At 42.1% G+C, this 22,717-nt stretch overlaps 1 protein-coding gene across 1 annotated transcript in view; it reads left to right on the top strand.

Annotated features, from left to right (window-relative positions):
* Positions 1 to 715: 715 nt before the first annotated feature.
* The window catches only part of LOC126567810 (E3 ubiquitin-protein ligase Smurf1), a 31,485-nt gene continuing 9,483 nt past the window's right edge, over positions 716 to 22,717 (top strand). Inside the window, exons 1-2 of the mRNA XM_050224111.1 lie at positions 716 to 894; positions 2,757 to 2,795. Of these exons, the coding sequence (XP_050080068.1) occupies positions 840 to 894; positions 2,757 to 2,795 (94 nt within the window). The 5' untranslated portion in view covers positions 716 to 839. The remainder of the gene's footprint in view (positions 895 to 2,756; positions 2,796 to 22,717) is intronic.

The following is a 22,717-nucleotide window of genomic DNA, read 5'->3' as shown; positions in this document are numbered from 1 at the left end:
TTTTTTTTCTTTATTTCGCGATCGTGATGATCAAGTCAGTCGCGATTATGTATATTTCGTTCAGCAGTCAGAGCAGTGTAATTTGCTAGAAAATAGAGAACGATTGATCGGAGATCGATAGAGGGAAAAAAGGGAAATAATTCTGCCACAGAATGTGGGGTGAGACGAAACTCCCCAAACGACTGCTACGATTGGTTTTGCGGATGTAATGTGGTGTGGTGCAATTGTGATGGTGTGTGTTTATGTTGTTGTTTTGTTTCGTGTGCGTTGCTCCAAAAGGGAAGAAGGAAGAAAAATAGTAATAGCAGATGATTGTGTAGCTAGTGATGCTGATCGGGTTTGTGATTCTATCATATTTGCAGGCGATTATCTGTCCGTACCGCGGGGTGGTAGTTGTACAGCCGCAGGAAAAGTGTGTATTTGTGTACCGGAAAATCAGTTCTTGTGCGTGTGTGTAAGGCGAGGTGTGATAATAAAAGTGTGTATCCATTGTTTTCGCAAGCTTGGGCTCGTAGTTGCTGGGGTGTCACAGTTAGAGCCGAGTCTCATCATTCACCAACCCCACCCCCGTGTGCGTGTATCTCGGTGATCCCCCATCACTAATGTTCCGTCGTCGGCGACGTCGTTGGGGCGAGATTGTGTCGTAGCCCGCTGCTACTGTGGATAGTGTGTTTGTGTGCAAAAGAAAAAAAAGGTGTTCAATTAAAGCCAGCCAACCAGTCAGTCAACTAGCCAGTCAGCCTGCCTATCCAGTTTGATCCTTTGCGATCACGATTGGTTCGCACGCGGCCAAACAACAACAGTCCGTCGTCTGTCCGGACAGCAGCAGGCCCGTTAGGATGAACAAGCTGGAGTATTCGCGGCGCAATGGCACGCAAAAGATCCGAATTACAAGTGAGTATTGGTATTATCAATTAGAAAATTAGAAAATTCAAAGTTCCCTTAATATTTACCTTAATAATAACTCCACATAGAACAAGTGTCTCGCATTGTGTCATCAGGTCACAACACATTCACATTCGATTTACGATCGTGTCTTTTCCATTCAACAAAATCACCCATCCGCACGTGTGTGCGTACAATAATGCGTACGGATTTACAGTGGCTCTCATCTTAAATCGAACATTGAAGCATTGCCGACATTCAATGTTGTCACACTTCAAATTTATGTTCACTTTGTAGTCATGGTAATTTGGGTTTTTTTTTTTTTTTAGTTTACCATATTTTATTTTATGACATTACGGCACAGAGCCGACAACATCAAGTAAAATAAAAATAAATTTAATTTTAAAAACAATTATAAATTAATAAGGCCAAAGTCTCTCAGATAGTTTTACAGTAGTTCAGGTGGTAACTGCTGAAGAAACTTTGGAGTTTGGACCACAAATTTGACTCCGTAGAGGTTTTACTATCTAGCTAGGGGTAAACCAAGTCAAGGAATACAGCTATTGCAGACCAAAATCGTCTGACACGACAATCAAAGAAAAAAGATAAATAAGAGTTAAGATCAGAAGTCAGAATGTATACAAGTAAAAATCCGTCTGTATTTTAACGGACAGGGGAAATGTACACTGGAAACTTTAATTTTAGATTGTGTTGTAAAGCGAAGAAAATATATGTTTTAATTAGGAACATTGATAAACTTAAAGAAATATTCTAAGGTACGAACCAGGTGTAAGTATGGTTCTTGGATGTTGAAGTCTTAGCTTAACGCATTTTTTTGTAATAATTTAAGCATAAAGGATTAGCCCAATTCTGGGTGTACCATTTCAGATGTGAAAAGCTGCACGTATTAAGTTTAAACCTTTTTTTACCTATCAGCGAGGGCAATATTTGGCGATATTTTGAATAAAGATGATTTAAATCCGTCTAAGATACACATTCAATTGTTGATGATTCAAAGTCTCTATAAACTTAAATAAAGCAAACAATCGACCAAGGAATGGTCAAGGAATCGATAAATTGTGCAACAGTTTGTCGACCACTGGGCTAGAACAGGAAAAACATATCGGTTAAGACAAGATCATGTTGCGAAACACCCCACGATCGATCGCCGGGATCGCCCGACACACACACATACACAGAAGACAAAACTGCTGTCGAACGCAGTAATTACGGGCCCGATTGGGCCGGATGAAGGCGATCATGTTTCCAGGTATATCGGTTCGTCTGGTTCAGGTATCCGCGAACACGGAGGATGACACGGTTGCTTCCAGCCCGGGCCACCAATCAAACCAACAACAAAAAAAAGTGTATCTCTCGTCCTTTTAACTGAAAGCTTACATATCCACTACCCACCGACAAAGCAGATGGGAACTTTGCGAATAGAACGAAAAATGGAGAACCGAAGTAGAGAAGCATTTTTTCTCGTCTGTCTTTTGGGTGGTGTCCGGCTCCTGCTGTGGCGAAGTACGGTATTTGTGGGTTCTCCTGGACTTTGGAGGAATGTTTTGAATTCCTTGCTGTCCTGCCCGGTTATGTTGGTTTTTTTTTGTGTCGAAAATATGTTACGCTTGAAGTTTTAATATTTATGCACACGATTTTGAGTCACGATTTTTTCGGAAGGTTTAGAAGTAAGAATATTTAAAATAAAAATATTTACACTGAATAATTCGATAAACACAGTCTGTGGCACAACATAAGGCTTTTTGTTGCACAATAAAATATATTTATATTAAGCATTCAACCAGCTAACTTTATTTAACCACACAAATATTTCCCTACTTTATCTAATTTCTTTCCCATTTCTCTTTCAGTACTCTGCGCCCGTAATCTGGCCCGGAAAGACTTGTTCCGTAAGTTGTTTGTTTGTAGACATTGTTGTTTCGTCTGTTCTTCTTAATTTTGCCGTCATTTCTTCTGAGAAAAGAAAGCAGAAGAAATTTGCATTCCTTCCCATCGCAACCGTATTATCAGCCGTACGCAATTCAGAACACCGTCCTTAGCGATGAACGTGAAATTGTGTCATTTCATGAAAGGCAAGCAAGGTGTGCATTCAATCAACGGGGCACGATGGTCTCTGGGACGGACATAAAAAATGTAGATATGATTTTAAGTTGAAAAAAGAAAACTTTTCAAAGAAGTGTTCGATTCTCATATATTTATAATTGAAACCTGCTTTTGTGGAGCACTTTGTTGGATATGAAATTTAAATTTTAAAGCACTTCTTTCATTTCATTCAACTCACAACTAAGCAAGGTTCAAGATAGCATGGTTTCGAAATCGATCTCGGAATGCGTCAAGAGCTTCTGTTGTCTGAAAGTTATTATGCCTAGCATCCTCCCCCTTAATGCATAGGCTCCTGACAGCGAGGAACAACTAGCGAAAGAGTTATTAATACTGGGAGCCACGGTACAACGTCAGAATATTTAGAAGCTCGGATCCAGTTGTTATTCAACTGGCGGATTCCTTGGCTTGGCTGGATCAGACGCTCTGGCGGGCAACAATAGGTATAAAAGTCAAACGGATTGACCACATCTTTAAAGAGGCGAAAGCATTCGAAGAGTGGATCATTTTTGCCAAATTGTAGCGATCGTAGCGTAGAAAATGAGACAGGACATATAGATAAATAGAGGAAAGATTAGGAACGTCTGCTTCATTAACAGGGCTGAGACGCTGAAGTGCTTGAGCCTGGATTCGATGAGACTCCAGAGGATCAGTTTGCGCCTCCTTGATCTTCAATGAGACGGAGGAGACCAGGAGTAGCATGTCTGGTCCTAAGTCTTTCACTGATGGCACTTATTGACGCCCTTTAGAGAGAAGTCAGAAGAGAAGAGCTTATTGCTAACTGCATTCTAATAAAAATGTTATTCTCATAGCAAGTCAGTTTTGTGGATTCGTCTAGATGTCCAACAATGGAAGAAAATCTAAAAAAAATATCATAAGTGTTTAATTACTTAAATTTTCCATTTTCTGTTCTCATTTCGACCCACTGTGCGGTGGGCCCGTTCCCCAAATGGAATGTTATCTGCACGGGAATACACAACAGTGCTGCGGACACACACACACACTTCCGCTTTCATTTTCTTCCGTTTCTGATCTTTTCACTGTCAACAACACACAACGGAGACATTCCTTTAGAAGCTAAGCAGGTGGGAAATAGCTTTTCCTTTACCGCGGGTTTTGCATTTCTTCTCTAACGGTGTGTGTGTGTGTGTAGGTGAGCTTGTGGTTTTTCTTTTGTCAAACGATAAAATAGGGACATTTTTCGAATAGATGAAGATAACTTTATCGTTTCGGGAAAAAAGCGTCGACAGAAGCGTTGCCTCATGACAATACGACTTCTCGCACATTCCGTTGCTATAGCGCGCTTGGCGGTTTTGCAGGTGCTTTTCACGTGCTTTCATTTTCTAGGACTTGGTTGGAAGAAGTTTCCTTCCAAGATTCTGTTTTTTTTCTTCTTCTATGCTTTTTAGCACTCAATTTGTTGAACGTCGATGAAGGATTATTTAAATTTACTTTCATATAAAAATTCGCAAATTTCTGCAATCTTTCACCGGACTCATGGTGCAAATTTGTTGTCACCGGCACACGGTAGAAAAACTTGGTTTTGCATCCGCAGGATTGCTTTGATCATTTGTTTTGATCATTGCAAACTCTACAGACAAAAAAAAAGTAATGAAAGAACGGAAATCCATATTCATTACGTTCAATTTCCCGTTAGCGTAACGGTTCGCTGAGCATAAAATTAAATGACCAAAATGCATCCCCCGGTGTGTGTGTGTGTGTGCGCTCTGGGCTCTGCAACACACCCCAAAGCGATCATTCAACTCACTCGCGAATAGTTGCGATCGTGGCCGGGTGCGAATGAAAAGCGATTTTCACTGAACCGAAAACCGCATTCGCTGGGAGGTGTTTGCTTTTATTTTGCATCGAACGCCTTTAAAGCGTGCTATTATACCGGTTCCGAAATTTTGATGCAATATTTAATGTTACTCTAAGCGCTTTAACACACGGTGCCAAGATTAGTGCTTCTCCACGCCACCTTATGGTAAAATGGATGGTAAAAAGTTGAAATTAAACGAAGCATGAGCTTCTTCTTCTCTTCATCTTCTTCTTGACTTAACGGTCTTTGAATGGCTTACTAAACATGCCGATACCACGTTGGATAGTTAGTTCTCTCTACGAGGGAACGGTTCGGATGGGATTTGAACCTCGGTTCTGCCTTGTAAAGACCAGCGCCAGGCCGCCCTGAAGCATGCACAATATTTTGTTTGTATAAATACGAAAAAGGGTTTCGAGGTATTTTAAATAAAGGAGTTTTGAGAATGTTTTTGATTAAATTTCCAAAAACGACCATGTGATTGAAATTATTTGCAATGAAAATACATTTTCACCCAAAGTTCGCCCTTTTATGGTTTGTTACTGCAACGTCCTGTGGTTTGCATGTAGCACCGTTAAATATTGACTGTCCCATTTTTCCCATTAACAGTGCGCCACATTTGATGTGCAATTTTTTGCGCGCTTTAAGCACTATAAGTTTAAGGTTTTGCTGCAACGATCGATCATCATTGTGCGCAGCGAAACCGACTAAAACTAGCTTTAATAACTCCTGTCTAACTCACAGACATACACTTTTATGCTACCGTAACAGCAGTAAAAACTAAAGACGCAACCACGCAGGAGCTTTAGTTTGATTGTTGTTGCAATTCTGTGCAAGCAAGGTCACCCCAAACGGCCAAAAACGTTTGACGGATTAATTGCCTACCTTTGTGAATGGTGGCCCGGCGCGGCTCGTCTAACGCACAGGAATGCACGTGTATTATCGCTTCTCGGATCTTCGGGCCAAAGTTTTCCATTTCAAAGCAAACCAACCGTGTAGCGTGTTTTGTGAGTCGAGTCGAGGATGGCAGGAGGAGAGCTGGAAATGGTTCGGTTTTTCCGGCCCCCGCCGATGGTGTACGTGGTGTGTAGTAAGATGTTTTGTACTGCCTGTAAGGAATGTTAAAATGCGGGGAAAAACAGCGCCGACAAGCTGCCACTGCTCGATCAAAACGTGATACCAGAAGTGGTAAATATTAATGGTGATGATAATGGAAACGTAAAGATGGAGATGGTTGAACACTGGATGTGTATGATGTTTTCGAAATGCAACTGATTTTGGCATGAGATTTACAAGATGAAGAAGAAATGGTAATGGCAAGAGATTCCCACTGACCATATCCATCTCGAATTTGAAGTTTTTGTCATTTTTGGACAGAATCCATGGTTCAGATGTGTATCTGAGGGCTGGAACTACAAAGGTCCAGCTTCATCAGACGAGAAAAGTTTTTCGGCTGAAGGAATATCCTCAGACTTCCTCAAGAGCAGTCTGGTGGTGAGTTGGTAGCGTCAATCCAGACTGTTCCCTAGTAGTGAGGACTGGCTGTCCAGCTACATGGTATCAACTAGACTTCTAAGCCATTCGATGACTGGCGTGACCTAGTACATCCTTAAGCCAAAAATTAGGTGGGGTGTCAGCTTATGTAGGGCTCTGGATTGAGTCGTAGAAGATAGTTCTTATAATTGGTATCTTCGAATCATGGATGGCCTGAAAGCGCATTAGATTCCAAAAGATACTGGCTCTTACCTCCCAAACGCAGGATCTTACAATTTCTCTGCTGTTAGAAGCTTATCCCAGACATTCCTGTTGGCTACATTCGAACTATCCCGATCTACTTCTTTGGGATGATCTATCCAAACAAGGATTCAATCTAGAGTTTTGTAAATAATGTTCAGAAATGGTCGTTCGGGAATGGCTAGCCTTAGAAGGCCTTTATGAAAGCTTACAGACTGGATCAAAACCAAACTGATCTCTTGTGCTTTTGGATACTCAGGAAATACTTCATTACTAAACCGTCTTTTGTAGCTCTAGCATTGGATTTAAGGTGCAAGTTTGGTCCTTTTGTGGATAAGATCATTACAACATCAACTATCTCTGACAGCTGTAGATCGCCCTATTGAGATGCCTAAGCCATGTGAATTTCCCGAAAGAGTAAATTTCTTTTACTGAGCCTCAGCTTTTAGACTTTTATTTTGAAGCTCACCATCCCAAAGAATGCATACAAGCGTTGGTTGTTTTGAGGTAGGAATTTGCTATTATTTTACAAGCTTGTTTGCTTTAAAGGAACAAAACATTGCCACCCTGTTGAGCTTGTAAACCATTACACCGCGCACACGTACGGTTGATGTAATCGATAAAATTATTCTTCTTACACACACACGCACCTTATTTCCCGTTGCGTTAGTATTTTAATTCGCGCGCAGTTTTACCGCCGCAAACGCAGGGATGAATCATCCCTCTGTCCTCTGTGGTGCTGGTGTTGGTGGCTTAGAATGGTGGTTTATCTTTGCTTCACACACGGTACCCTCCCGAACCAACCTTTGATCGGATGCGGTTTTCTGTATCTACTGCTCCTATCCCTCAGGTTGTATTGGACGAAGGTCGATCAAAGTGTGTACTCGGTGGTGGCTGTAAGACGGGGGTGCGCTTTCGGGCGCTGCCATTAAATGAGCACAGTTCGTCCTCCCACCCGTGTATCTGTTCAGTTGTAAGATCAATGACTTTGATCACGAATTGTTCGCATATCTTTCGTGTTGGCTAGGGTAGAATGAAACTGCATACGACGTGACCGCGATGCGGTGCCGGGAGGGAACAGCAGCAGTACGGTAGCAAGTTGAACTTTCGCCCCATGGCGCCAACAGCGAGAGCGCCACGATTCTCCTTTAACTTCTGATTGTTTTCCACACACCGTTCGGTTGGGTTTGGATGCGCTAATTTTAGTACGCCGCCATACACAGGCCGGTGGTCGGTGTTTTGTGTTATTCGTCATCTTTTGCCCGACCATGGGCCACGCTCTCTTCTGCACTGAATTACGATGCACGAAAAAATACAAAACTTAAACCGGTGGTGGCAAACGGACAGGATATTATTATTGTTTTGGCAATTTTCCGAGGTACTGTTGTTGCCGCGGCCTGCTCTACGAGACGCCACCGAGTGATCGTTATTTTGTTGGCAACAGTTGGTCGATTTTTGAAGGTGATAGGGAAGAATCTCGTTTATCAGAGCTAGAGAAAAGGAGCGAAAGACAGAGAGTGAAAGAGTTCCCGGCGTTATCCGCGACTTGGTTTCGGGGCTCTGTCACAGTATCGGTTTATTGCTTTATCTCGCTTTGCATTATCAGTAGCTTCATTTATGATTGATTTTTGCTTCTATTTCTTCCGTTTTCCGTGCTGCTCCCTTATCAATGTCTCGCGGTGTTGGTGATGCAGAACCAGACACTTGCCAATCGTGTTACTCTAACAGTACGCAATTTTGCGTAACATTTATCTGACCGTAAAGCGTCGCTTGATGTGTTCTCGTATTTTTGTTTTGTATCCGAGTTGGATGCATCATCAATGCATCATTATGAGGTTCATAATTTCAACCGTGATTAGATCGAAATTTGAATCAGAAAGAACAATTTTAACCCTTGGAGCCTGATGTCCGCCGATCAATTCGCTTATAGAATGATCCTGCTCTGGGAAAGATGAGGCAATACCATTAGGATCAAACGAAAAAGAGAGCTTAAGATTGCGTAGCGCCGTGCAAACAATCGATATGATGCTTAGAGGGTTGCAATGACTGTCAAAGGTATTGACAGTCAAAGCAGGAAAAGGACCAGTTGCTTGAAATCCAGAAGTAACTGCAGCAGCAGCAGCAAAAAAGGCCACATATTTCGTGAAAAGTGAGGCAATAACCGCATCTCTTTTTAAAACCTACTGGGCAGATACTACCGAGCCTTCACTACGTATGGGCACGTTGCAGACCACTGACTAATTTGGGTTAGGATTAGTAATAGTTTGATTATTGGCGACGATAAGAGAAGCAATAGTCGAAACTGCTTATCGGAATGTTCCAAATATTCAGGCAAAAGTCATCTTAAACTCCTGTCTTGAGATTCTTATCTCTGTTAAGGATTCAAAACTCTTTGGTGGCTAGTGAATCGAATCCTTTTCAATCTCCCTTTTGAGATATGAATCCCTGGCTGGCAATTGATAGCTCCTCACTCTTAAGGGATTGAAATCCTCCATAAGGAATCAAATATCTGTATCGCTGGACACTAAATTGATACTAAGAATATTCTTACTGATTTAATTCAATCTACTCATTAGTAGGATTCAACTCACTCACTATCGAAATCACTAATAAGCACACATTTTCCTTAAAACCTCCAAAATGGCCACGGTTGCAAAATTCTTTTCCCAACCACCCACCCACCCAAAACCACCCATTATCTCATCGGCTTTCAGTTGGTTTCTGCTCTCCACATTGCTGATTGTGCATTCTTTACGTCCAACTCGGTCTGCGGGCTCTGCGCCCGCAGACCGAACAACGGGTTTTGCGAGATTTGTGTGTGCGTTTGTTGCACACAGATCCCATGCCGATCTGTCCAATTAATTAGAGTTATGGCATTCCATTCGCTTGCCATAAATTCGCATTTGCTTTGGTGCTGCTGCTGCTGCTGCTGGGAAAAGGGGCACGCTGCATGTCAGAACGACCCCCCGACTGCCTGCCTGCCTGCCTCTACGAACGTCGACAAGGTCGACACGATGGGTGATGGGTTTAGTGGGACGATGTTTTGCTCACTGGTCTGTTTAGCTACACCCCGGCGGTTGTGTTGTGAAGATGCTGCGCCGCTATGCATATTTAACGTTTTGCTGCTCAACCCCCGGCCCGTTTCTTGGCCCGACAATGGAAAAGCGCAAATTCAACCGAACGGATGCAACGGATTGGTCCCGAGGAGAAGATGATGGAACCAGGCTAAATTAATCTATTCACAGCCGGTGCTCCAAATTCAAGTCCGTGGCCAGTGTGCCGGCTCCCCTCCCTAAGGGCGAGAGAGCAGAACGCGCGCTGACTCACGGCGCTACGAATTTTTTCCGATGCATGTGTGCATGTGTCTTTATTTGCAAAAATGTGTGTTAAAAAATGAAATAAATTAGGGGAGAACCTTTTTTTTCCTTTTTTGCAAATATCCTCGTTCCTCGGCACAAGTTGGCGGCAGTTGCCGCGTCGCACGTATGTGTGTCTAGCGTCTAGACATTAGTGGCTCTCATTGAATTAGGGGAATTCAAGTTCCCGGAGCCGAAGGAGAGCCGAATAGAAGGAGGCAAAAGGATGGATGGTGGTGGACGGATTGGTAGACCAATCATGGTTTTTTGGTAGCTTATGGTGAAAACTAAATTGCCAATGTCCTGTGTGGGTCGTGTGGGAGACGAACGAGTAGGTCATAAAAATAAGGACACCAGATCCGGTAAGCGGTCAAACTGGGGAGGGGAGGTTTCAATACGTTTAAAATTCGTTGTCGCATGAACATGCTGCTGCCAGTACGATGTATGAAACACAGTGGAGTGGAGTTGTCTGGTTGGTTGGAAAAGATTGTTTCACGGTGATATGAACCCTTAAAAGACCTTGACTGAAGGACGACTTGGTGGCGTCGTTCGGGAAGCTCATAGCAAAAGGATGATTTTTGCTTGTGTGCTAATAATATTTGATAATTTTGTAGATCAATCTTGAACTGTAAGAATTGAGTAAACAGTTCGGGAGGTCGATGTTAAGATAATCAATTTCCATTCATTGATAAAGAGCAATTTAAACTGCCATTAGTCAATTGTTGAAGAGTGAGCTCAAGAATCGAAGCGGAAGTTGTTGGATGCACTTATGATACGATCCAAGATCCAAGCAATAGACAATTTCAATCGAAAACGTAATTAATTTTAGTATGATCTAATATTCATGATCTACAGTGGTGGTCGTTCAAATAGGGCTGCTTCTTCGGTGAACAAAATATTACTGTCAAAACTAAGGCTTAGACGTTGTGTCGAGTAAAACAAGATAGAATCAAAGTCCACTGCTGTTGTTTTGCTAGCTGTTGGAAAAGGCTTTCGACACTGTTTGGCACGACGGACTTTTATATAAGATGGTGGAATTCTATTTCCCAACTTATATTCTGAAAATCGTCAGGAGCTACCTTACACAGAGAACTTTCAGGATTGCTTTGCTCTCTGCTCTCTTCAACTCAACCAGTGCCCCAGCGGGCGTCCCCCAGGGAAGTCTTCTGGCTCCGCTGTTGTACAATCTGTATACGACAGATGCCTCTACCATGCGATGGTCAGCTGTTCCTGTTCGCAGACAACACTGCCATTACGGTTAGAGAGGTAGGAGTCTCGTGGAATTGAGAAGCAGATTGCAGCGTTGTCTGTTGATGTTTTTCTAAAGTGTGCCGCAGACTGGAAAATTGGGATAAAGCCTTCAAAATCACAGACAATGATTTTTCTCCAACGTTTAAAAAGAAGCCTTACTCCACTTTTGAGTTCGGGAATGAAAATATAAGGAACAACCGTGCCGTGGGCTTGGTCCATTACATATCTGAGGTCTTACGATGGATCGGGATTTGCCGTGTACGTCGAACAACTGGAAAACGCTTAGATTCACGTTACTGTCAGAAGACTTCTTGGTCCAATTCACTCAATCGATGGAATAAAGGTCCGTTTCATGTACAATGACATTCTGAAAAATGTTATGTTGCCTTATGCTGAATGCAAAATGCCATTCAAATGGATCATTCCAACAAGACAACGATCCCAGGCACACTACCGAAGAGGTCAAATAGGGGTTTAAGGATAATGAAATCATGGTGATGAACTGGCCGCCCCAATCAGCAATTTCACAAAACTTCATTGACCACCTGATCGAGTCTATGCCTCGCAGATGCAAGGCTTTAATTGAAAACAAAAGAATTCGCAATGAAATATTGAAAGATTATTTAAATTTGGCAAACAACACGCGAAGTCATAAAATTGTTATGTATATTAATGAAATTTTTGTAATAATAAACACGAAAAGTGTTTTTTTATTGCTCGATTTATTATGAACCTTCAATGTAGGGTTTCACAATTCGGATTGATTGGTTGCTCTTGTTATGTACAATACTGTACAAGCAAGAATATTTTTCAAAATTTAAAAATATTAAAGTAACTTTTGTTAGTTTCAATACTAATAAATTTATATTCAATGCATTCTTGAGGTTACTGCAGACATGTTTGATGAACTGCGATGGAAAAAACTACATTTCGGCATGCATAGTACAGCATGTAATCTCTTTGTTAAATAATGATGGGGTTTATTGCATTGAGGTCAGTTAGGAAAATAAAATTTTCAAGTACATACTAGCCTGAAGGCTTTACGAGAATTAATTCCTATAATTTTTTTTTAAATCATTGCAGACCAACCTTACAGTAACTTGCCATTTGTTTTGCTTGCCTGACAGATGAGTAAGCCGATCTAGAAAAAGACCAACGGTATCGTTCTGCCGGGTGTGTGTGTGTGTATTTTTCTCTCGTTCCCTATATTTTTGGCATCATCCTTCTCGCGCGCGACGTTAGAAAGTGATCTTTCGTCCGCGGATGATGATGCTGGGTTGGGTAGCGGCGACGTTAAGACGCGCCCAGATCACCCAACAGCAGCAGCCGATGTGATTGTGCCGGTGGTGGTGATGGCCTTAACAAAGAAGGGAGCGAGAGAGAGAGAGAGAGCGAGTGGACGAGGGAAGGGATGAAAAATAAATTTTGCTAAGCGCCAGTGAAGCGCCACTGGCTGTCGTTTGTCGCCGCGACGTCGTGCCTGCGAAACTGTTCCCTCTTCACCAAATATCTTCCTCCGTTGCCACCAGCTTCTGAGTGATGTTTGATGCTTCAACAAGTCGGGCAGATGGGTGAGGGAGGGGTCAGATCGGGCTACATGTATGCATCGTCACCAACGATGTGGTAGGGTTCGTTCTTTACGTGTGGTTTTGCTCTTCCGCTGATAGTTAATTCGGGTATAGGTTGAGATTCTTCCCCAAACCTTACCCGGGCTTTGGGGCACAAAAAAGCGGAAAGATGCTTCTTGCCCACTGGCGCTAAAGGATGTCTTTTTTTTGTCTGTGGCACTTGTCACCACACAAACACATTTTGCCGAAGTCGAAAAAATTGGCGATCATACAACAAACCGACCGATGGGGATGATGATGGTTCGCGTTCATTATTCTGATCCGGAGCGCTCGGGTGGGGGGGGGGGGGGGGGGGGCTAAAGGGGTGCAATTGAGAGGTCTGCGGGTGGGAGGCTGTCTTGTTGGGGATTGAAAGAAGGATAACGGAAGAAGGGGAAGGCAGCAGAGGGACAGAAGAAAATGCAATAAACGAGCGAATATAATATCTCGTCGGCTTGGCGTGGCATCCTCTCCCTCTTTTGGCTGGTGTGTGATGAGGTAATAATATCTTAACGGTTCGTCACGTTGTACGATCGGTTTATGGGTTTAGATGAGATGGTGTATTGCTTACTTTTGCAAATATATCTCACCGCTTCCCATGCCGCTGATTCTCAGGCCGGTGTTTTTTGAGGGAGGGAAGCGAAAACATGAAACAAGTGTGAGGAAGAAGAAGAAGGACTAGAGCGTCCATCACCCACCCATTGCGGGCATAATTTGAAATGTGATCCTTTGCCTGATTTTGTTTTCGGTTATTTATATGACGCATGGAAGCTTAATTGGCAGACGATGTTTTTTTTTTTTGCATTTATGTAATGGTTTACTATCCAAAGTGGGATTTTATAGCTTTTTTGTTGTTTTTATTTTATGGAAATTTATAAACTTAATTGTTGAAGAAAAGAAGAAAAGAAGAGAAAATAAGGATCAGAAAATGGAAGGACGAGCCCTGCTCTGGGATGAGTTAGGAAGCTCCACGGAAAAAAGCAAAAGTAGCCGCGCCTCGTTTTTTAATAATAATAAAATAATGCTGCAACATGAACTAAACACAATTTCAAAGGGGATTTTTTTGTTAGAAAGGGTACCACAGTCGGATTGATTAATTTTAATGGGTTTCATTTTTTATATTTAAATTTATGTCATATATTGCTAATGAAATATATGTTCTTAAAAAAATTTCTACGTAGTTTAGCTTACCATGTTCTACATAGTTTAGCTTTGGCTGCACAAATTAGTCAAAGTAATCACTCTTGGCATCGATGACCACCTGTATCCGCTTCCAGAATCTAAAGCAAGCCCGGGACTACCATAGCCCTGGATATCGCCGCAAAAACGGTCCTTATTTTTTACACTAATTTCACTTTTGTGTTGCTGGACGTTCGGTTGATATCCCTTTCAACCATCCCCCGCACGAAATAGTCCGGGTGGGTTGAGGTCTGGGAATTGGGAGGCTAAATATTGGGGATGGAAAAGTCGTAAAAATTGTCTTTAAGCCATTTTTGCGATCTGGCGGCCGTATGACAAAGTGCCGGCCTATCATTGGCAACTTTGGTTATCCAGGACTTGACGACCGTGTCCCCAGTAGCTTCACATAATCGTCTGCGTTCAGCCTCAGGCCCTGCTCGAAGAAATGTCGAAGAACTTCACTCCACTTTTTCCACTTATTAAGTTCACTAGACATTTTTTTTCACTTCACTTTTTCACATTTTTTTTTCCAAACACTTGTGGCTTTCGAAGGACGTATCGTTTGTTTTGATACGATAACTCAATCACGAACTATTAACGAAATGGCCAAGTGTCAAATTTATCGTGCAACACCGTGTATTATCGTCTCGCAAGATCTTGTGCACATGTTCACCTGGCTCAACATTAGTAAAAGGTGATGTTTTTACTTGCGTAAATTTACATCATTTTCCCCTCCTCTAGCTGTAGTTTTGTGTGTCTGTGTATGGTTGTATGGAATTCCTCGCTCTTGATTTTCCTTCAGCGGGAAGGAAAGAAAACGCGGAAGGAAGGTTGGTTTGTTTACCGTATATACCTTGTTTTTCCATTTCGCACCGGTTCTAGTGCTTGGTTTCGGTTCGTTTCTTTCTAATTTCCTGCATCACAAACACACACACATACAAGCAATCACTTACCGGCCACGGAATTGAAACTGAACTCCACCCGAATTATGATGATGTGTGTCGATCGCGGCCGTCATCCGTTTTTTACCTCGTGACCGTACCAGTTGCGATTTTTAACCCTGGCCCCCTCCCCGCCCGGTCTGGTGTGTGTGTCCAGGCTGTATTTTTGCTTCTCGCCAGTGAGCAACACACACAAGTGAGTCGAGGGAGCTGGCTAACGGCTGGCTAGGCTGAATGTTCGTGACGGTATGTTGTGTTGGCGGCGCGAATCGAACCGCGAGCTGGGAGTTTTTTTTTTTGCGGCGGATCTAATGCCAAAACGGAAAACAACCCCCCGTCTGGCTAAATATGTGACGTGCCAAAAAAAAAAAAAAAATGCTCACCACGACAAGGATGGAACGGAAAGAAAGCTAAATGTAGTGGTTTTTTTTTTCGGTGTTGTTTCTTCTTCTACCTTTTTGCGTGTGTGTGTGTGGGATAGTTAGGATGCATATTGTTTTGGAAATATAACAGTGCACAAAATCGACACCCCGTGTCGAACAACCGTTGCAAAAAGGTGTCCCTTTTTAGGGCCATTACATGTATCAAATTTGCACTAAAAGTGTAGGATCTTGGCGAGGTGTTTTTAAAATTATTTTTGCTATTAAATTAAAACAGTATTTTGGCATTCCATAAATCGCCAATCATTAAATATCCGGTAACTTGCGGTCCGGTCTTCTATCAAATCTGCAGGCTCTAGTGATGGGCGTTACGGAGCGCACCCACGGTTCCGAACCCAAAGGCTTCGATCACAAGTTTCCGGAGCCGTTTGTGCGTATATCTGGAGCCACGTTTTTCCCATTAATAATTGCCAACACGTGCTAGAGGTCAGACATACTGAGACAAGAGGCGCAACGAAAGATTCAAATGTAACGGTTTGTAACGCTACTTTGACTGATTGTCTAGTGATTTTCTAAATAGCTTCAGCAAAAAAAAAAAAAAAACTTCTTTTGCGTTACAACTAGAAAAAGGCACCTCAAACCAGGCCTGACACATAAAAAAAAATTAGTTATTGAAGTTATTATTTGTTTTTAAAGATTTTTTATGTTTGACAGCCTGAGATAGCTGCCATTAGCTTTCTAACAGAAGGTAGCAAAGAATATTTATATTTTTGTTACTTATTTATCAAACATACAAAACTTGTTACCATAAAACAGTGCACAACTTGCTTGCGGTTCGTTTTTGGTGGCGCTAAGCAATAGATCTTCTTAACGATCGACTTAAAAAGCCAAAGCATTTTTACGTCTAATTCCCAGCGCCATCCCATGCGTTGCCTGCCTCTGTTTACCGATCATTTGTGATCGTCGAAAGATAAACAGAATTGCAAAAGGCAAGAATCTCTAACCCCACAATACTCTACTAAAGTGAAAAAAAGGGGGAAAAAATCACCTTCCTAACGATCGCGAAACAAATCCACTTCGCTCGCAAAGAAAAACAAAAATAAGCTGCTGTGAGCGAGCTGCCGCTTTGCTGAACAGGGAAGAGATTTGCGTGATTAAGTCTACGTCCGCGCCTGCCCTGTTCCTTATGTGTTGATTTCCCACAATTTCATTTCATCCCTTTTTCCTGTGTGTTTTTTTTTCTCTTCTCTGTCAATTCCTCGCTGGTTTCTTGGCCACAATTTACGGCTTCACCCTCAAATCAGCACCTTCCACACTAAATCCCAATAAGAAGATCGTTTTGGGGTGCGAGCGCTAGGAGGTGTGCTGCGCGTATTACCGTATGAGGCATGCGGTATTCATGCGATATATAAATCACACCCATATGAAAGGAATCTAAGGTGAAATGATGGCGCGGAAAGGTGAACAAAAATGTGGACAAAATAAGAAATAGTACCAGGACTTGCCAACCAAAGGGTGCAAATAGACACAGACCGACAAGAAGAAAGGCAGTGAAAGAAAAAGACTCTCTTTTCCGATTATGCGCGAAATGTATGAAGCATGTATTTCGGATGTATGTCGGGGAGGCTTATGATCAATTGAACTGACCGGTCCGACAGTGGTTGTTTTCCTTTACTTGGTTCCCTTTTTTGGGTTTCTGAAAAGGTGAAGATGATTCATGTGGCCAACCGGAACGTGGTGGAATGCGTGAACGTTTGAGCTATCAGCACCAATCATCAGAGCAAGACATCATGGGTCATTCAGCATGATTTATGACTCTATTTATTCGGTTTTGCATTTTACTTCACAAATTCTGATAATGTTTACTTCTGTTATGAAGCTATGAAAAAAGCTCATTCCCAACACTTTCTTTTGAACATTGGACAAAAATTTTCCCTCATGAAATAGTTCATTTACTCTGTTAGTAAGGACCATACAGTGGTGAACGTTTGAGTTAGGCAATATTGAGAATAGCGACTAAAAACAGTAAGTCGAGTTCGAATTGAAAAGTAGCGAAAATTTTGCGTTTTGAAAAAAGAAAATTGGAATTAAAAAGAAGACTATCATATCAAAATCTTAAAGACGTGCAAAGGCAAGAATGGATTGATATCACCGATGCCAAAACCACTTAACATTGTGTCCAATCTGTATATCACATGCTATCATATTATCGTCGTGACATGGGCCTGTCAACAATAGATCTCCAGAAAATCCCTGGCTGCAGTTTCCCATCCATGTAGACACCCGATCTCCGACAGGTCTCCCTTCACCTGATCCAGCCGAGGAACTCGTTGTCGCCGACGAATACCTTCTTGGCGGGGCATGAGTCCGGCATCCTCATAACATGTCCCAGCCATCGTATCCTGCCGGTCTTTGTCACCGTCAGGATGTTCCATTCTCCGTATAGCTCAGCAAGCTATACGGATGGTTCATCCTTCTCCTCCCAACTCCATGCTCGAACACACCGCCAAAGATGGTCCGGATGATGCGACGCTCAAACACACCACGAGCATTTGCATCCTCCGTTCGGATGGTCTAAGACTCGTGGCCATATAGAACCGCCGGGCAAATCAGTGTGCAATATATCTCACATTTCGTGCGATCTCGAAGTCTGCTGGATCACTGCAGAATGTGAAGGCCGTTAGTAAACGATCATACGTTTTCATTTGCACTAATTAAATACAATCATTATTACATTGAAAAGCGTCATAATAAATATTGATTATCCCTCAGTTGGTTTTAGATTTAGCTCATGTAATCTAGTTCTTCGAGCTCATAAAAAAAACAGTTTGAATCATGCAATGGATGCAATTTTTTTTGCAAACTTTTTTTGCTATTAATTTTAGTGGTATGCTTCCTCACTTGACTTAAATTCTTTAGCTAAAAAAAATTGTAGAAAACCTACAATAAAATCATGTCATTTTAACACACTACGGTTTAATAACAATTCCCAAAGTGCCCTCACTTCACCGACCACCACTGTACCACGAGCGCAAATTGCATCGTCCTTGAAGTTTGATGTCTGTTCCGATTTTCTCTCCGAGCAGACGACAACCATCACTGCTAGTCGTTGGAGAAGTTGGATGAAGCGCCGAAGAGAAGGGATCAGATGAAAAGAAAAGCAAATACACGCCCTGTATTTCGAGTTGGGAATGTGATGAAAAGACGAACTTAAAGAGCAACTAAAAACAAAAAAATTAATCGAACCACGAGACCACACACAACGAGGTGTGCTCTGCGTTTGAAAGATTGTCCAGAACTGGGTCGAACTGGCAAAAAAACCCATAAAAACCAACGCCTTTAAACAGACATGCACACACACACAGACCATTCGTACTAATGTCTTAACTTTGTGCGGCGCATAATCTCCTTGCTGTTCGACTGTTGTTTTGAATTCGATTTATTTGCTTTATGCGTTTCCTCACATCTCACAGAACATGGAAGTTCCATCAAGGAGAATTGGAAGAAAAAAAAAACTATGTATAGATGGCACAAAAACAGTTGTGCCAACAAAAAAAGGAGTGTGGACGCTTTTCGGTTGTATGCACATTGTAGGCCTGATGAAGAAGTAGCAGCAGCAGGTCAATGATTACAACCGTACAATTAGCAATTTGATTCATTTGATTTTTCACGTTTTTATTTATTTCGTTTTCATCTTTGTTCGCTCATCGTTTGACGGGTGTGTGACCCATTATGGTTGGATTATCTTTATCGGTCGGTTGGTTTTCTTATTTCACTTTTTATTCTTTAATTTTTGCATAAAGAATCTTTGGTTTTTGTTACTTTTTGTTCAAATTTTACTTGTTTTGATATTCCGTAACCCAATTTATGAATATTTTTTTTTTTAATGTTTATTATCTTCAATTGTAGTACCAAGTTCAAGTCAGCTTGGGTAATACTTTTGCTTGTATATTTTTTCCCATATTTTATTGTTTCGTTTCGGGCTTATTATCATCTTGTGTTTGTATCTGTTTTTTCTCTTATATGTAGCGTTTATTTGTGTTATACTGTTACTACATAATCCTTTCGATTGTGTTTATTTTTTCGATTTTGTTTCTGATTATACAAAATACTTTTCCTTTATCGATTTGGAATGTTTCGGATTTTTATAAACTTTCATTACGAAACCCTTCTACCACATGGCTGTTGTGTTTTGTCTGCGATTTGGTGTAATTGGCACACTATTGTCCGGTACCGGTTTATTTAACAGTATTATACTGATGGGGGAAAAATAAACCCACGACGCTCTCGACGTATGTGTTTATGGCGCGACACTAGTCTCCGCTAAGGTTGGCCCGTCTTCATCCGTTTGGCTCCGAAGACTTTTTTGTTTTGGGACGGATGTCTTGGCGCCGGTATTTATTTTTGTATGTGTGTGTGTGTGTGTGTGTGTGTGTGTGTATGACCACTTTCCGAAGTCCTTCCGTCCCAACGGACTGTGTGTTGAAAGTTAAAAGAGAAAAAAGAAGAGATTATACGTAACATTTGGTACGAACGTAATTAATCGCTAGACGGAAATGACCTGCAAAAGTAATCTCTACGATTGTTGTTTAAATGCAACGTTTTTATCAATTGGTGGAATTTAAATGTTGTTATTTATTGCTTTCCTATTTTATTGCATTCCATGCCATGCACTTTCACTGCACGCAGAATTTAATTGTTTATTTTGTGTAGTTTACCGTAAATATTGCTAAACATTTCCTCCTGACATTGGACTCTGTTTTGGCTCAATGTTTTTTATATTTTCCGTGTATTTTATTTAAACAGAAAAGGTCATAATAAACGTTAAATAAACGTCCCCATCGTGGTGCGATCATTTCCTATGGTCAATATTGTGTCACTCGATTTCTCATGCCAAATTTGCAGTTCAAATCGGTGAAAGGATCAACCTAGCGTCGTTCGATCAATCGAACGGTCGGTTTGGTTTTTTTAATTATCAAAAGGCGAAAGGAAATAAATATGACAAATACTTGTGCATAGAAAAAAACACAAAAAAGCACTGAATAAATAATATTATCATTGATTTTTATTTCTAAATTTGCTATGCCTAAGGCCGCCCTACCACAAACCCGCTGACGCCCCATATCAGTCCATTTCCTTGTACACGTCAAGTGGGTACATGATGCACGGAACTATAGGTACGAAAACGAACGAAACCTTTACCTATCGCCCACACTCGCCCATGCCTATCGCGGGCCTGGTGCGTGAGAAAGTACACCGAAGGAGGCAGTGAGCCGCAAAAATGAAATTAAAATTATCATTAGCGCCACCGCGGGTTGTTGTGCCACGCGAATCGGAAGCGACTGGGCGCGTGCATTCCAACCGACTTTAAGATTGATAAGTGTGGAGAATCGAGTTTTGCATAGATAGGATTTGCAACAATTGGCAAACTGCATCGTTCATTAGAAAATAACCCTTGATGTGAGCCCCCGATCTCTAAATGATTGATTTGCCGTTCTGTGTCTCTGCTCTTGCGGTGGTTAATTTAACACACGCCCTTCATTTTAGTGTTAATAGTGTTCGCTGTTCCGCAAACTCATCAATTCAGGCATAATAAATCAAAATCGCTCGCAACCATGAATTGGCGGATTGCATGCGGCGCGATGGCGAGATTCGATTATTGCCGGGGCGAGGTGCGTGTGCTCTGCGTTTCGTCTAATGTAATGCCGACGAGTTCAATGCCAGTTTGGTGTATGTCCAGATCATCATCACCATCGTTGCCTCGGAATTAGCATTCCTAGGCATGTCCAAATGCGTTGTACCTGTGACGCGGGCCCGAACGCACGAAGCACCGTTGTTTTCCGACGCCCAGAGAGACTTCCTGCTGTTGCTGTCAATTTTTGACGAGTTTGCTCTTGATTGTCCGATGGCGTTGGTCATATAAATTATTGTAGGAATGCTATTAATTACTCTAGGTTTGAAGCTACTATTCTTAACATAAGTAGAGCTTTTATTAACTTCCTGATGGCATATTGTTGCAGCAAAAAATTCTTGGTAGTTTGATTTTTGCATCTAGAATAATATGAGCTCGATTGCTCGTATAACTCCACGAGCAAGAGGCGACTAAGGTTTAATCCTGGGCAGAATTGGTAGCAGCTTGCCACAACAAACAGAACCTTCGGATCACTTTCCTGACAAACTATAAGGACACACCCAGATCAAATATCCAATCTAAACTCGCTTGTCATTCCCTGCTCAACAGAATTCCACAAATTGAGCTTTAGTGTACGCTTTGGCAGACATGAACCAATAATTATACACTCTGAGAGTATCATCCTCTGCTGCCCTCAATATATTGGGATAGAATCTCAGACACATTGACACATGGACACTGCATCATGGATGATAAAACGACATAAAATGTTATCAAAGCTTATATCTGTGTCAAACCACTTACACAAGGTTCGTTCAATATTGTTGACCCAGAACAGACAGCAAAGTACCCACAAAAAAATCCTATAAAATGTTTCAACATATGTGTATGCACCCCAAACTCGTATGCTCCAGATTGACAGGACGCAGACATTCAATAGCATCACCCCCGCCCTATCTTTATACGAAAAACCCCATCAACAACAGTACATCACACAACGCATCCCGTAAAATAAAACGCATTCAATTGGACCGCCGCTCTGTTTCGTAGCTAAAGTGTTGGAATCCGTTTTGTTTGAGACGGGAGACGACCAACGAACGAATTCGCACTAATCGGACACTTCTCTGTCGGCCACTGCTGGCACCTTCCTCCCATCCCTTACGGTCGTTTCGGGGCGTTTGGGGGATAACGAGATACAGAGAGCGAGAAAGATGGTGTTGAGGAGGATTAAAGTGCAAAAACATCACCCTCCCCAAATAAGTAGTCCATCTGGGGCCAGCGTATCGCACTGCTGCTGCTGCTGCTGGTTTCTGTTTCAGATTTGCGCCGGAGGAGGGTTTTTGGGATGGGTTTATGTATATATTATTATCCACCTGAAATCGTACGAAATCGCTACACACTTGCCTCACTCGTTGGAGTTTAACCCAGACACACACACACACACCGATTGTGCCACTACTAGGTCAGACGTGCCGTTTAGAGTTGGTTGAGGTTGAAAGTTTTCCCGCCACCAGTGAAGGTTGGGGCGAGTCTGGAGATGCGGAGGATGGAAGGAATATTTAACGAACCGTAGTTAGAGCATGGTATGCACACCCGTATCCCACACCCCCTAACCCTCAATGCGGATCCTCGGATCGTCGGTCCCTTTTACACGGCATCGCATCCCACCACTTGACGCACTGCAGCACACATTGGGTTTTTCGGATGTCCAAGAATCGCACCCTCCACGTGAAAGAGACAACATGGCTTCCATACAAAAAGTCGACAGCAGATGGGAGACTTTTTGGCTTTACGTTCCCCATCGGTGGTTCACGG

This window comes from Anopheles maculipalpis, chromosome 2RL, assembly GCF_943734695.1.
Source record: "Anopheles maculipalpis chromosome 2RL, idAnoMacuDA_375_x, whole genome shotgun sequence".
In the NCBI taxonomy this organism is placed as follows: Eukaryota; Metazoa; Arthropoda; class Insecta; order Diptera; family Culicidae; genus Anopheles; species Anopheles maculipalpis.
This window is presented reverse-complemented; position numbering and strand designations above follow the sequence as displayed.